The sequence below is a fragment of the Stegostoma tigrinum genome, chromosome 10 (assembly GCF_030684315.1).
Source record: "Stegostoma tigrinum isolate sSteTig4 chromosome 10, sSteTig4.hap1, whole genome shotgun sequence".
NCBI classification, from domain to species: Eukaryota; Metazoa; Chordata; class Chondrichthyes; order Orectolobiformes; family Stegostomatidae; genus Stegostoma; species Stegostoma tigrinum.
In genome coordinates this window covers 71,995,983-72,013,149 of record NC_081363.1, presented here as the reverse complement: position 1 = coordinate 72,013,149, position 17,167 = coordinate 71,995,983, and the positions used below count along the sequence as shown (strand labels likewise).

The 17,167-nt window shown below is 43.5% G+C and overlaps 1 protein-coding gene across 2 annotated transcripts in view; it reads right to left on the bottom strand.

Annotated features, from left to right (window-relative positions):
- LOC125455686 (cysteine-rich motor neuron 1 protein-like) overlaps positions 1–16,762 on the bottom strand; it is a 227,005-nt gene extending 210,243 nt beyond the window's left edge. Inside the window, exons 1-2 of one of the 2 annotated variants that reach the window (XM_059649258.1) lie at positions 16,501–16,762; positions 15,424–15,781 (exon numbers count right to left, since the gene is read on the bottom strand). In XM_059649258.1, the coding sequence (XP_059505241.1) occupies positions 15,424–15,781; positions 16,501–16,548 (406 nt within the window). In that variant the 5' untranslated portion in view covers positions 16,549–16,762. The remainder of the gene's footprint in view (positions 1–15,423; positions 15,782–16,500) is intronic. The other variant, XM_048538001.2, reaches the window with a different exon arrangement.
- Between the last annotated feature and the right edge of the window lie 405 nt (positions 16,763–17,167).

Genomic DNA, 17,167 nt, shown 5'->3' with positions numbered 1-17,167 from the left:
AACTACACACAACATTCCAGGTGTGGCCTCACCAATGCTCTGTACAATTGCAAGACATCTTTGTTGCTGTACTTGGAATAGTTTTGCTACAAAGGCAAGAGTTTGCCTTCTTTACTACCTGCTGCAGCTGCGTACTTACTTTCAGTGACTGATGTAGAAGGACACCCGGGTCTCACCGAGGGAAATGTTCAATTTATAGAGAAATAATAATCTGCCCTCCTATTTTTGCTACCAGAGTGGGTAACCTCATTCTTCCGCATGGTACTGCACCTGCCACACATTTCCCCACTCACTCTGCAAAACTCTGCACCACCCTCATAGCCACCCTTTCACACAACGCTGTGGAAATTTTGAGATATTATAGTTTAGTTCCCTCATCGAAATCAGTAACATGTATTGCTGATTAGCTGGGGTCCTAGTACTGATCCCTACTGGTTACCCAAGAGCCACTACCTGTTATTCAAAAGATCCATTCAATCCTACTTGGTTTCCCTTGTGAAGAAGGGTCACCGGACTTGAAACATTAACTCAACTTAGAGGAGGGTTAACCGCCAACCCTTAACCACTTCCCGCCCCACCAATCTCCTCACTTTCAAGCATAGCCGAGATGTTCTGGCCTTCCCCACTCAGACAATGAGACTGGCTATTTAAAAAAAAACAAGTTTTCAAACGGAACTTTCTGTTGAAACTAACAGTGGAGTGTGTGCTGTGGCTCAGTCACTATTTGAACAGACAGAATTACATTTTGTGTGGAGACATGCCCCAAGAATCCCTTTCTCTCTCAGATTCTGATGCAGATTCAATGATAGACTAAGGGGGCTGTGTTTGGAATCCTTGCCAGCCCCAAACGAAACCTTTGATAAAAGGGAAAACATTGCCCAGCTTTGGTAAAAACTGCCACTTTAATGTACAGGTGTGCAGGTGTGTATCACGCACACACGTTAATTTCATATCCCTGATTGCCAGGAGTTAGTTGCTTTGTTGTGATAAAATCAATCACTAAAGTAGGCACTGGTTTTTGTGGCTTGGGATCAGGGGTTTGTTTTGCACTTGAGGGATTAATATCCTTGCCTTTTCATGTGGTCTGTAACAGTTGCCCTTAACTATGAGTGATTGTTGCATGATTCTGATAAGTTTCTAGTAACTCTTGTTTACACTACTGTACTGAATACAATCTCTTAAACGCATCTCATTATTGCAGTCTGTACAACCTTTTCCTTGCAGTTCCTTCTGCATGATTGATGACACTATTACAACATGCTACATATCTCAGAAACGTATCTGTTAACATTATTCAGAAATTACTCTGAATTTTAATGACAGTGGATCTGTCAGCATTTAGCTTTATTATTCCACTGACAAACTTTTGGAATCTAACATGCATAGATCTGAATATGGAAATTTCAGACGCTGTTGTCTAGGAATCAAAGATTCCCCATAAGAAGAAGTGCTGCTAAGAATCCATTTTCCATTTTCTCCCCTTAGGTCCAGGAACTCCCCACCTACGTCCGTGACACCACCCACACCCTCCACCTCCTCCAGGACTTCCAATTCCCCGGCCCCCAACACCTCATTTTCACCATGGACGTCCAGTCCCTACACACCTGTATTCCTCATGCAGATGGCCTCAAGGCCCTCCGCTTCTTCCTGTCCCGCAGGCCCGACCAATCCCCCTCGCCGAACTAGTCTTCCCCCTCAACAACTTCTCTTTCGATTCCTCCCAATTCCTTCAGACAAAGGGGGTGGCCATGGGTACCCGCATGGGCCCAAGCTATGCCTGCCTCTTTGTAGGTTACGTGGAACAGTCCCTCTTCCGCACCTACACAGGCCCCAAACCGCACCTCTTCCTCCATTACATGGATGACTGTATTGGCGCCGCCTCTTGCTCCCCAGAGGAGATCGAACAGTTCATCCACTTTACCAACACCTTCCACCCCAACCTCAAGTTCACCTGGGCCATCTCCAACACATCCCTCACCTTCCTGGACCTCTTAGTCTCCATCTCAGGAAACCAGCTGAAAACTGATGTCCATTTCAAGCCCACCGACTCCCACGGCTATCTAGAATACACCTCCTCCCACCCACCCTCCTGCAAAAATTCCATCCCCTATTCCTCTGCCTCCGCCGCATCTGCTCTTAGGATGAGGCATTCCACTCCTGCACATCCCAGATGTCCACATTCTTCAAGGACTGCAACTTCCGCCCCCCCCCGCAGTGGTCAAGAATGCCCTTGACCGTGTCTCCCACATTTCCCACAACACATCCTTCACACCCCACCCCCGCCACAACTGCCCCCAGAGGATCCCCCTCATCCTCGCATACCACCCCACCAACCTCCGGATACAACATATCATCCTCCAACACTTCCGCCATCTACAATCCGACCCCACCACCAAAGCCATTTTTCCATCCCCACCCTTGTCTGCCTTCCGGAGAGACCACTCTCTCCACGACTCCCTTGTCCGCTCCACAATCCCATCCAACCCCACCACACCCGGCACCCTCCCCTGCAACCGCAGGAAGTACTACACTTGCCCCCACACCTCCTCCCTCACTCCCATCCCAGGCCCCAAGATGACCTTCCATATCAAACAGATGTTCACCTGCACATCTGCCAATGTAGTATATTGTATCCATTGCACCCGGTGTGGCTTCCTCTACATTGGGAAACCAAGTGGACGCTTGGGGACCGCTTTGCAGAACACCTCCACTCGGTTCACAACAAACAACTGCACCTCCCAGTCGCGAACCATTTCAACTCCCCCTCGCATTCCTCAGACAACATGCATCATGGGCCTCCTGCAGTGCCACAATGATGCCACCCAAAGGTTACAGGAACAGTAACTCATATTCCACTTGGGAACCCTGCAGCCCAATGGTATTAACGTGGACTTCACAAGCTTCAAAATCTCTCCTACCCCCACTGCGTCACAAAACCAACCCAGCCTGTCTCTGCTTCCCTAACCTGTTTTTCCTCTCACCCATCCCTTCCACCCACCCCAAGCCACATCTCCATTTCCTACCTACCACCTCATCCCACCTCCCCACCTATACTCTCCTCTCTACCTATCTTGTTTTCTCTCCATCTTCGGTCCGCCTCCACCTCTCTCCCTATTTATTCCAGTTCCCTCTCCCCATCCCCCTCTCTGATGAAGGGTCTAGGCCCGAAATGTCAGCTTTTGTGCTCCTGAGATGCTGCTTGGCCTGCTGTGTTCATCCAGCTCCACACTTTGTTATCTTGGATTCGCTAGCATCTGCAGTTCCCATTATCACTGCTAAGAATCCCCTGCCTGCCTCCCACAGGGTGTTTTCAATGGGAAATGTGAGAAATAAGAACTTCCATTGAGTAATTTTGTTACTAAACCTTTGAAGATGTTTACAGGCTGTTTAAGCATCATATTAACCTCACAATTACTGCCACATTAGTCCTAAAAGCTAATTTTACACCTGTGGGACGTTACATTACCCTATTATGAAGAAAGTAGAGTGACACTTATCAATTTGTTTTCTAAACGAACGTTCAAAAACTTTGACTTCTTTAAAAAATTCAAACGATCAGGGATTAAGTTACCTAAAATATTAGACAAGATTCAAGAGTTCTTACTTCCATAGCCACCTGTCTCTAAGAGCACTTCAATGCCATTGGCTGCTTACCCTGACTGATGGCATCACTGTTATAAAGTCAGATTTATAGCACAGAAACAGAGCCTGCAGTTCAACTCGTCCTTGTATAAATCTAGCCCCTTTGCCAGCATTTAGCCCATATCCCTCTAAACCTTTTCTATTCACATAAGACATCAGGGTGGCTAAGTGTAGTAATTATATCAGCCTCCACCACTTACTCCATACACACACCACCCTCTGAAAATGTTGCCCCTTTGATCCCTTGTCCATCTTTCCCCTCTCACCTTGAACCTACGCCCTCCAGTTTTGGACTTCCCCCAAACCCAGGGGAATATTCGTAGATGGTATATTTCTACAATCGAGTAGAAATTGACATGACCAAGTGAGTAATACCGCAGCAAATCAAATCAGCTGTTAGCAAGCCTCAAAAGGGCTGGCAATGTCTCAATCACAGTTTTTCTACACGTGAAAAGAAATGGGAGGAAGTTAGGCATTGCCAAGTGCAGTATTTCTTGAATCTAGAATCTGTCAGGCAAATTTTCTGCAGTGGAGCATTTTACTCAAGTTGTAGTATAAACATGAGCCTGAAGCTGTGAATGAATTATGTTAAATTGAGCTGCGACATCAGAGGTTTATGAGCAAAAATGAGTCATAGCTATACAACTGCCATCATTTAATTAAATTACTTTTAAAAGTGAAAATATTTAATTAAGAATTTACACATTGATAAATAGACATGATCCACACATCTTTTCAAAAACTAAATATAGTTGAGTCTGTACAAGAACCACACAGTATGTGAAGTTGAAATATGCACAACATCATAGAAATTTAACAGAGTAACTGGAGCTCCCTAACCAGACATGACTATTATTATCAAAACTGAATTAGATCACAGGTAGTTACTCCGATGATTCTGTGCCTTTAAGAGATGTGTTCTGTCCTGTTTCTCTTGCAGAAAGGTTTTGTCACTTTGGTGCAGAAATTTATTCTCTCAGCAATAATGTGATAATGGGAACTGCAGATGCTGGAGAATCCAAAGATAACAAAAAGTGTGAAGCTGGATGAACACAGCAGGCCAAGCAGCATCTCAAGAGCACAAAAGCTGACATTTCGGGCCTAGACCCATCAGAGAGGTTTAGATAGTTTGTAAATAGCTTGGGTTTCTCCATGGGGTGTAAAAAACAATGAGCAGTCACAACCAGGCTCTCTCAAACCCAGAGAACTTCAGTTTTGCTTTCAGTTGTTTTTTTTAAATGTCATGTTAACCGCTGGAGGTGATAGCTAGAGTTCTCTCTGCTGCTAGATTGAGAGCTTTGACAGAGCTTTCCTTTTAGAAATCAGAAGGGGCAGATGTTTTCTCTTTCACCATTTCTTTCTACTGGACTGGAGAAAAGAGAGACAGCACATGAGAATGACAACTGTTTTGCTGCACTACATTCTGCCAAAGAGTGTGTCTATGGGATGCTGTCTGTATTAAACAGACGATTAGGAGGTTAAATAATGTGTTGTCTTGTTAATTATGTCAAAAAGTTAAACCTATTGTTCATTTTGTTGTGTTTTAATTGCATTGCAAGAATGAGGTGTGTTTTCATTATACTGTAGTGGTGGACAAATTGAACCACGTGGAACACAACATCTTACAGTTGCCTTTAAAATAAAATAAAATAAAAAAGTTAGCCTAGACACTATATTCATAATATATTTTGGACAAGGCTGGTTTGGTCTCCAACATTACCAGTAATGTTCTTTTGGAGCCAAAAATAATTGCCGATTCCAGAAACAAACCAAAGTTAATTGCCAGTGAGAAGACGACAATTTTGCAAATTCAGGTTATGGCAGAGCTAAAAAGTTTCAATGGCTGAAAACTCCAGTAATTATTATTTTTGACAGATTTCTCCCTGGTAGAGACTTATTGCCTTTTCTTTTGCCATTAATCTCTGCCCTTCTCTAGAACATCTCTGGCAGCCTTCATTTCACGCTATCCAAAACTTTGTTGCGCGCTTATCGAAAGTAACACAACCCTGGAAGACGAGGGAGGAAAATTCTGTCAGTCAGTTCCAGTTATTTTAAATCATTCAGAAAGTAGCTGACCACAAAGAAATGAAATATTACATGGCCTGCTTCAGAGCCAAAGTGACAGACAGCTCCTAATGCTGTTAAGAAATAAAAATTGAAGTTACAATAATACGTGCTTCATTAAAACCAAATCTGCCACATTTCATTTAATTTAAAATGTACCAAATATAAACTGGATGCAAATACTCAGTATATATTCCCTTGCAAAGCGCAGCTGATGTAACAGCATTGTAAGTAAATCTACTTACCCTAGCCAGATCCTATAAATTGTGTCTTTGCTGTTCCAAAGATACATACATTTCTTATTTAACTAAACATTCACCCCTTCAGACTGGCTGCAACTCTATCAGAGATATTTAGCTTTTTTTATTTTACAAACCAGTTAAAAACTTGGATACTTGAGGGATCATGTTAGAGAGAACAGTAAGCAGTGATAAGCTCTGTTCTTTCCTTCCATAGTACAACTAAGATCAAGAACTCACAGTCTTATGGTCCAGTTGCTCTTCATTTTTATTTTTGCACTTGACACAGGTGAATCATAACTGCAAGCATCTTGCACCTGTTTAAAAGGTGGGAATGTACTTTGCTTTCTGATATTTGCAGTTTCATATTCCCAGAAACATCATAGTTATTACTTAGGATTGGGCACTCTTATCTGGCACTTCCTAAGCCTGAGTGTTAAGAAGCCAATTACAGCAGCCCGTTAATACAACGGCAAATTCCAGAACAAGGAAACGTTTGAACATGTGATATCTGTGATCTGTTGACTTGAATTAAAAAAAACTATAAAATAAAATGCATTTTCTTGAAAAGTGAGGCAGGCTACACTTTTCACAAGCTGTAATGCGCATTAGGACATTCAATGTGTATGAATGGTGTTATGTAAGTGCAAGCGCTCTCTTTGATAAGATATTGGCATGAAAACTGAATGGATGGCGAAGCAATAAACATCTTGAAACAGTATTACATTTATGTATTGCTTTATATAAACATTCTTTTGGTCCAATACACAAAATTCTTGAGCACAACTTGGTTTTACCTGTACATGTTGAGTTCTATTTACACAGTTGCATAAAGACAAAACAGGATATTAGTTAGCAGGAAATGGAATGTGTTTCAGTACCCTTGTAATAAAAACCTCTTGTTCATACACTTATATCCAGCCCATCCAAGTGAGCTAAAAGCTAGATTCCATTGACTGTATAAAATCCTTTATTTTGGATTTACTCCAGTCGTTGAGACTTTTTGGAGCCACCGGAAGTATTATTTTTTGCCCGATGGCATGAAAAATACTGGATCTAACTCCTAAAACTGAACCAAAAAGAAAATTCGGCAGGAGCATGGGAATCAAGCAGGGGAGTGGGGCTAAATGGATAATTCATTAAAAAAGCCAACACAAAGGCCTTCTGTGCTGTTTGAATCTTTGATAGCTAATTAATGCAGTTGTGTCATGAAACCTATTATATCATTAGAACTGCATCATTCCTTACCTTTGTCTCAGAAACGTAGTCGGCCAAGTCGTACAATTCATTGTCTTAGAACCTGGCATCTTGCTCTCCTTCCCCTCGCACAACCTCACAACCTCCCCACCACTTTCACCTATTTTTCCCCCCAAAGAGAGAAGAGGTAGATAAAACTTCCAACATGAACAATACAGCAGTGGATAATTTCAGACTTAGCTTATTTCTATGAAGTAGTAATAGTAGCAAGCCACCCCTGCTCTCTGCTGCCATCTCAAAGCCTAGTCAAGACAGCAATTTCTGTACTTCAGATTTACTGATATCTTCTCTTCCATCAAGAAAGTGAGGCTTATTTCATCACTATTTTGCAATTTAAACCTGAACATATTTAAAGTCATAAACAAATAAGATAGCAATTGAAAAAAAGGTCATTGCAAGAAGGTTAAACCGCAAATCACTGAAAATCTTTCAGGCATGCCTCAAAACTCAATTTTGAAAACAGTTGAACTCAACACCTGGAAATCTTATTGACTTACTGTAAAAAAAAGGTGAGTAAAATACATTAAAGGGTGATGTGGATGAACTAAAGAATGTCTGGCTTCAGGGGGAGCCGTCATGTTATATGAACATTCCTCTGTCAAAATTCTACTTTAAAGAATGCACAAGATATCCAGACCTTCGCCTACAGTTCCATGTGATTTACAACCTAATAAAAAGGCAGCTTTGTTGACCAACATAAGAAATTTGTTCATTTTATAGTTGTAAATATAACTGAAATAATTATTAAAAAGAAAATACTGGCTTTCACATGGGTCTCTCTATGATCAAGATATCCTGAACTATCTGATTATCATGCTTCCTACACATTAAAAGCATTTAATGTAGAAACTGTACAAGACAGAGCACCCTAAACAGTTATGAGAGAACAATCATCTAATCTGTTTAATGGTAGCGTTTCAGGCAGGAGCTTCTGTGACACAGTTGGAAGCATCCTTGCCTCAGACCCAGAAGATCTGGGCTCAAACACAACTCCAGGACTTGATGGCCAAAGATGTGTTAACATACAAGTCTTGTGGTGCAGAGGTAAAGCCAGAAGGCCTATGTTCCTAAGACCACATAAAATAGGAACAGGAGTAGGCCATTCAGCCTGCTCCACCATTGATCATTCCTGATCCAAGTCCTCACATCCACTTTCCTGCATTTTCTTCCACAAACCCCAATTCCCCTGATGATTAAAAAAGTGACTTTGAGCCTTAAATTCAAGTCCCACCTGCCCTGGAAGTGCAAAACTTGTCCAAACTGATTGATTAAAAATAACGACAGATTCACAAGTTTTCGGGGTTCTTTTGGCAAGGCAGTAACGTTCCTACTTCTAGTCCGAAATGTCCAGGTTCGCATCCTATCTGGCCCATAGGTTAGTCCTAAAATGTTCAAGCTGTCTAAGATGGAAAAGTTCCAACTGTCCCTACTATTCCAAACAAGTTTGGGATCTGGCAGCACAGTGAGCATCTACCTCTGGGCTAAAGGACCTGGGCTCAAGTCTCACCTGCCGCAGAGGCGACTCACAACATGCCTGAGCAGGGTGATTAAAATATCCATTGTCTGGAGAGATAAATACTTGTCACTTCACAGGGGAGAACATTCTCCATCTTCAAAATAGTGCCAGGCTCTCTTTCCTCACCGGATAATAAAAAGAAACAGGAGGAGTAGACTGTATGGCCTGTTCGAGCTCATTGTCCCATTTGAAAAGATTTGACTAAAGTATCAATCTCAAGTTCACTTTGCAGCATAATACCCATAACTCAATTCCCTCAGATTCCACATGATCTCAAACAGACCCAGTACTTACACGACTTCTGGATCAAGAAGTAGTTTAATGTCAGTCCATTGCCATATAGTTTACCCCTTTATTTGGAGGCTATGGCCCCTGTTTCTTGACTCGCTCATCAGGGAAAATGACCTTGTCTGAAACTGTGGCAAGACCTTAATAACATTCGAGGTTGGGCTGAAACATGACAATAGAATTTATATTGCAAAAAAAAACCAGGCAATGACCATCATGCCTTGATACTGAGGGGCATCACTCAATTTCCCCACTATCTACATCCAGGGGTGATGATTGATCAAAAGTGTAAGTCCCATAGTTGACACCATCAAGGAGAAAGCAGACCCATTTGATTGTCATCGTAACCATCATCTCAACACTCTCACCCTCCCAATACCAGTGCACAGCGGCAGCATGCATGGTCTACAAGGCATACTGTAGCCAAGCTTCACCAAGCCTCCTTCAGCAGACCCTCCCAAAACTGTAACCTCAATCATGTCAAGGGACAAAGATTGCAAACGGACCAGAAGGCACCTTCAGTTTCTGTTCCAAGCTTCACACCACAATAATTAATGTTCCAACACTGACTGGGTCAAAGTCTTGGAATACCTTCCTTAACAGCACTGTGGGCGTGCCTGGATCTATGGACCACAGCAATTCAAGAAAGCAGCTGACCACCAACCTCTCAATGTCTGTAGGATTGAGCATCAAATGCCAGCCTCAACAGTGACACACACATCCGTGAAAGGATTAAAAACAGCATTGTCTAATCAAGCCCACAGAATTTTAGATATTTGCACGAGGTCAATGCTCATTCTTTTAAACTCCACAAATCCCATTCTCATACTTGTCCTCAATAGGACACTCTTGTCCTTGCAATCAATCTAGTGAATCTTTTTTAAACACCATCTCAGCTAAAGTGTCCTTCCTTCAGTACAAAGACCAGAAATATACACAATACTTCATGTGTGATCTATCAAGTCTCTGCACGATAGCAAAAACGTCTTTCCTATTATACTCAATAATTCCACCCCACAGAGGCCAATATGCTATTCACTTTTCAAATTGCTTCCTGTACCCACATGTTTAAAAGTTTGTTTCTTAATGCAAAGATTCCCAAATCCCATTGATAAAACTGTAAAGGATTCTCAGTATTTCAAAAATTATTTTCCAATCTTCCTACTAGTGTGAATAACCTATGTTTGACTTAATCTGCTAGATTATTGCCTACTCTCATAACCACAATCTACAGGTCTTTTCACAATGTGTCCTCTTAACTCCTTATCTCAACTAGTTATATATCGTCCACAGACTTGAATACATTCCATTTGGTCTCCTAATCCGAGTCATTAATGTAGATTGGAAAAAAAAGATCAAGCTCTGATCCATGCACCACCTCAATGGTAACAGTTTACAACCTAATAATGATCAGTTTAGTCCTCATGTCTTGCTTTCTATCTTTTAACCAATTCTCCATCCCCCCTAATGTATTAGCTCCAATCCTGTGGAGGCCTGATCATCTTCAATAACCTTTCAAGTGTCAATTTTGAAGGATCCACTTTCTCCAACTCTTCACTTGCCAGAGGCATGGTGGCCCTCAGCTTAGACCACTACCAGTCATCTATGGTCCACTAGGACTATGGCAATTTTACCCATAATCTTTTCGATGAGCATCTGACAATCCAAACCAACTAGGTCCATGGGTTCTCTTTTATCCACCTTAATTACATGCTCAAAAAAAAAACTAGAATAGATTTATCATAGAATCCTTACAGTCAGCTTACACACCCTTGGACACTATGGGAAAATTTAGCATGGCCAATCCATCTAATCTGCACATCTTTGGACTGTGGGAGGAAACCAAAGCACGCAGAGAACGTGCAAACACCAAAGACAATTGCCTGAGAATGGGAGAGAGAGATAATGGAAACTGCAGATGCTGGAGAATCCGAGTCAACAAAGTGTGGAGCTAGACGAACACAGCAGGCCAAGCAGCATCTTAGGAGCGCACAAGCTGATGTTTCGGGCCTAGACCCATCATCAGAAAAAGGGTGGGGGGGGGGGGGGGGAAAAAGAGTGTTCTGAAATAAATAGGTAGAGGGGGGAGGCAGATCGAAGATGGATAGAGAAGATAGGTGGAGAGGAGACAGACAAGTTGAAGAGGCAGGGATAGAGCCAGTAGAGGTGAGTGTAAGCTGGGAGGTAGGAAGGGGATAGATCAGTCCGGGGAGGACGGACAGGTCAAGGGGGCGGGATGAGGTTAGGAGGAGGGAAATGGAGGTGCAGCTTGAGGTGGGAGGAGAGGATAGGAAAGAGGAAGAGCAGGTCATGGAAGCAGGGATGAGCTGGGCTGGTTTTGGGATGCGGTAGAGGCAGAGGAGATTTTGAAACTTGTGAAATCCACATTGATACCTTTGGGCTGCAGTTGTTTATTGCAAACCGAGCTTAGGTGTTCTGCAAAGCGGTCCCCAAGCCTCCGCTTGGTTTCCCCAATGTAGAGGAGGCCACACTGGATACAGCGGATGCAGTATACCACATTGGCAGATGTGCAGATGAACATGCACATTCACCTGCCCAACGGCCCAGTGAATTTCACAAGTTCAAAATCTCCCCTCTCCCTACTGCATCCCAAAATCAGCCCAACTTGTCCCTGCCTCCCTAACCTATCCTTCCTCTCACCCATCCTCTCCTCCCACCTCAAGCCGCACCTCCATTTCCCTCCTACTAACCTCATCCCGCCCCCTTGACCTGTCCGTCCTCTCTGGACTGACCTATCCCCTCCCTACCTCCCCACTACACTCACCTCTACTGGCTCCATCCCTGCCTCTAACTTGTCTGTCTCCTCTCTACCTATCTTCTGCTCTATCCATCTTCAATCCCCCTCTCCCTATTTATTTCAGAACCCTCTCCCCATCCCCCTTTTCTCATGATGGGTCTAGGCCTGAAACGTCAGCTTTTGTGCTCTTAAGATGTTGCTTGGCCTGCTGTGTTCGTTCAGCTTTACACTTTGTTGCCCGAGAACGGACCTGAATTTGGTCCCTGGTGCTGTGAGGCAGCAGTACGAACCACTGAGCCACTCCTGTTGAGGAAAGGGAAACTGTGGTTGACAAAACTATGTTGATTCTGGCTAACCATATTATAATTTAATAATTACCATTCCATCACTGTCATTGGGTCAAAGTTTCAGAATTCCCTCCCAAACAGCATTCTGAGCTTACTTGCATCTACGGGCTACAGCAATTCAAGAAAGCAGCTGGCCACCACCTTCTCAAAGTCTGTAGGATTGAGCACCAAATGCCAGCCTCAATAGTGACACACACATCCCATGAAAAGGATTAAAAACAGCATTGTCTAATCTGTTATTGCTTACTTAAAAAACAGACACCAAATTTTCCAACATCTGCCGTCAGGTGGCCTGTCCTGTAGTTCCCTGTTCGCTCTCCTTCTGAAAAGGCAAGTTCTGGCTTAACATCTCAAGTTGGCATTCCAACAGTGGAGCACTCATTTAGTACAGCATTTCCATATCAGGATACTGGAAAATGACTGTATTTAAACAGAAAAATAAACTGGCAACTTGGGCTATATAATGCTCATCCACAGTGTACATTCATTTTAGTTTCAAAATACTGCAACAAAATTTGCTAACAATGCATTAGTGATACTGATTCATGCTTGTTATGTGTGCTCAAAACTATTACAATTTCAGGTACACAGCAAGTGCACAGATGCCAAAGTCAAGAGGCTGCAGTCTAAGGTGAGCCATTTACCATTAGTTTGGCAGAAGTAGAATTTTGATGCCTTGCCCTGTAAATGATATTGTATGCACTTCAGTGATGAACAAAGCTCATCACAAAAAAAAACAAAATGACATCACTTCAAATAAGTATCTTTTTAAAGGAAATGGATTGACCTGAACTTGGTCCCCGGTTCTGACAGGCAGCAGTACTAACCACTGGGCCACCCCTATTTGGGAAAGGGAGATTGTAGTTGATAAATCTATGATTACAGTCAGGCTTTCTGGCACTGAAAAACAAATATGAATGATACTTTATTGTCCCAAATAGTGACTTGTAGTGATCTTCAAAACTTGCACTCAACTTCACTCAGTCTTTTCCCTCTAAAAACTTCCTTCTGCAGCTACTTGGACATTAAAGTTGGAATTAAGCGTGAATTCAATTTCTTCACAATGTTGTATGCTTATTTGCAATCTTACTATCTGATTTATTTGCCTCCGAAACCAATTTGCCTAAAGAAAGGCAAAAGATCAGTTGCTGGTAACCTGAAACAAAAACAGAAGTGAGTGGAGAAACTTGGCTGATCTGGCATCAAATGTCGAGAAAGCGAAAACAAAAACTTAAAATAAAAACTTAGGGTTCAAGACCCTTCCTCAGTTCTGATTTCTTCAGCCAGAGAGTGGTGGGCTTGTGGAATTCATTACCACCGAGTGCAGTGGCGGCCGGGACGTCAGATGCCTTCAAGGCAGAGATCGACAAATTCTTGATCTCAGAAGGAATCAAGGGCTACAGGGAGAGTGAGGGAAGTGGAGTTGAAATGCCCATCAATGATTTCAATGGCGGAGTGGACTTGATGGGCCGAATGGCCTTACATCCACTCATGTCTTATGGTCACAAAGCGTTAACTCCAATTTCTCTCCACAGATAGACCCGCTGAGCTTTCCCAGCAATTTCTCCTTTTATTTCAAATTCATATCTGAATGAGTCGTCCAGGACTCGATCCATTAACTCTGCTCCTGTCTCCAAAGACATTGCTCAGATCTCCTGAATTTCTCCAGCACTTTTTATTTTACACACTCGATACCTACTCGATGTACTGTGGGACCCACATAGTCCAGTCCTCTCTAATTTCCTACTCAGCAGCGCAGAAACCTTTTTTTTAAAATACGAGTCTAAATGGCAGATGTCGTTTGACGCCCTTTAACATCAGATCATAGCTCGATACGCAAGATAAAATCAGTCGGGAAAAACAAACATTATTCCCTACTAGCAGTGAATTCATACGCACTTTCATACCCACTAAAAGAACTGTGTACTTCTCTCACTGCTACGACACTTGCCAGTTAATGCTCATGGGAGACATTAAAGCATTGCAAATCCAAGTGATTCATATTGTTTCAAAAAGCTAAAAAAAGTCACTCAACAAAATCTGAATCATACAATGGAATTCCACTTTGATTCAGTGTCCAAGATAGTGGGAAGTTTTGACAATAATGTCTCTATAATACCCAATTTGTAAGATCGTATGATTTCCCTTTATCTTCGGGTCCTAAAGATTCACATACAAGCCAGATGCGCAAGTGAAATATTTTCACCCTCTAATTTAGACGGTTTAAAACGTGCAATCTTTTCAATGTAGGCTTACTTAATAAGGTCTTTTTTTTAAAAAAAAATCTAGAAACACGCAGCTCGTGTACTTTAAGTGTTTTGCACAAACAGTGGGGGACTAGGAACGTAAACACTACAGCTGTTCATACTTCTGGGGCAACGAAGCTTTGCCTTATGCTTTCTAATTGCCCTTTCCGAACATATGCCCACGTAGTTATTCGAGAACAGCCACAGGTTTACTTGAAGATCACTTTCCCAGCTGCTACACACAAATATTGACCGGCTTCAGCACAGCAAAGCGCTTATTGCCCCCTCTCAACGCTGTTCTGTCGGTCTTTAAAAATAAAACGTTCGGGTAGGTACGACCAATTTCATAATCACATCGGGCTGTCGTGTTAACCGGACTTAAAGCTGGTTGCAAGTTGTGACGATCGCCCCCCCAGCACAGTCATAATTCCTCGCAAATGTAACGTGCAGGCGGATCTCAGTGAAAAAATTTTCACGTGGAAAATGGTAGTTTCAAAATGAGATTTGGCAAACGCTGCAGAATATCACAATCTGATTGAGAAACGAACGGTTCATCCTGAGCTACAACTTGCAAACATGCAAAAGCACGTTCGAGCGAACCGCAACGCTCGAAGACGCGGAGCCAGCGCGCACTAAACTCTTTCTGCTGAAACTTCCTTTTGATGTGCATCTTAAACACACATCACTCTAACCTCGGTGGGACAGTATGAGTCATTCACCAGCACGGGGAAACCTACTAGCCGCACTCAAAACAGCTTTGACGGATACAGGGGCACAAAGATTGCACCCTTGAAATTTATAAACAAAATGTGAACAAGATTTGTTTTAAATCTGGTTGCTGTTTATGGCAAGTTGCGTTGGAATTAGTTCTCAGGTGTGCAACCAAGAGGACATCTTAATGCTATTGATCAGTGTTTTATTTCAAACACCATCCGCAAACACAGCAACAGTATTCACCTGAGTTGCTTCGCCTCGTGGAGGGCAGAAGCCGAAGTGCAAAAAAGTTTACTTGATGGGGGCGGGGGGAGGGTGCTGGTTTGTAAACAGGACAGACTGCGCCTCTCACCTTTGCAGACCCCCATGGGCGGCCCTCGGTCAAGTCCGGAGCTGCTCTCCCCGTCCTCCCCTTCCTCAGCGCTGGCCACACACCACAGTCCGGTATCACACTTGCCGAAGCCGGAGCCCGTCTCCCCGCACGTCTCCCCCTCTTGCCGGGCGCACAGCGGACAGCAGCCGCACGGGTCCAGGAGGCGTCCCCCGGGGCAAGCCGGCGGCTCCACGCAGCTCTCCCGCTCGCACGGCGGGCAGTCCCGGCTCCGTCCCCAGCAGCTGGACCACAGCAGGCAGGCAGCGAGCAAACCGACACCTTCACACCGCTTCCGCCACATGACAAGTCCAGGAGAGACTCTCAACAGGAAACTCAGCTTCAGGTTAAAAAAAACACACACACAAAGTCTGAACTTGATATTTAAAAACAAAATAAAACAAGTTATTCCCACTTATGCAGCAATTTAAAACAAGAACTTTCCCTTTAGCATTAAAAAACTCAAGGGAATTATTTTTCCTTAATTTTAAATCGCCTCCCTCCTCTTTTAACTGTACAGCTCCCTATTTTCTAAAGGCGCTGTCAAACCAGTCACAGCGACTGAAGCACAGTCGAAACGTGTTTCTCTCCCTATCTTTCTTGGTCCCGGGCATTCCCCTTCTCTCCGCCCTGATTGAGCCCAGTCAGTGACGCTCCGTAATTGACAGCTTCTCCGACCCCGCCCTCGCACTCTCTCCGCCGCCCCCTCCCACCCGGGCCGAGCTTCCTCGCTGACCCGCTGTTAAATCGAGCCCAACTGGCCAAGCGAAGGCGTCGTGCCCAGGCCCGGAACAACTTGCTACTTTCTCGTCACGTTTCACTCAACTTCTATTCCGTGGAGAAGAGATGACAGCAAGGAAGGCTGAGCTGGAAAGTATGCCAAAAAAATTCATACAGAGAATCTTAATCAAGATTATTTAAGTCTTGTTCGAACAATTAGTTTCCTCGGCACTTTAGTTCCAATCTAATCGCCTCCTTCATCCTGATATTATTGCAACACACTCCTTCAGAGTTACGCTTAGCGGATTCATTGATTCCGTTGTGTCATGTTTCTCTGACCTCCTCAAAACTGGACAAAAATCTCCACAAATCAGCATTCACAGCCATTTCAGTCGTGGGGCCTTCAAATGAGAGATCCAATGTTCTGGACGTCTTGTCGAGCCCGGCCGAGCATTGAACACCGAATTTTATTTTGCAATAATGACGTTCGCCTGTTCGCTCTGTAAGACCGCTCCAGTTTCTGATGCGCGTAGAATTGCAGGTTTGGACATCCTGTCCGCTTGCTTGTAACTGATAGGAGATCTCCAGCCATGGGATGTCACGCTCCGCTGCTCTGTAACAAACTCACACGTGCACTGTAGATGGTCGGCAACTGTACTGCGACGCCAGTCATATTTTGTAGAGAAAGGGAGATGCAGAGACTGAATATTCTTACCCAGGACCACTACTCTCCAGTGGCATTGCTGCAATTTAGTTGGAATTCGGCATGACTCCTGCATTAGTGTTTCATCTCAGCCGTGCTCTTTACATTAGGTGGTGAAAGTCGCTGAGTGACGAGTTTTAAACAAAAACAGAAATTGCCAGAGAAACTCAGCAGGTCAGGCAGCATCTGGGGGGAAGAAAGCAGAGCTAATGTTTCGAGTCCAGTGACCTTTCTGCAGAACTGATTGTGGCTAGGGAAACGTTGCTGTACATTTTGAAGATGGGATGGGGAACGGGCAGGAGC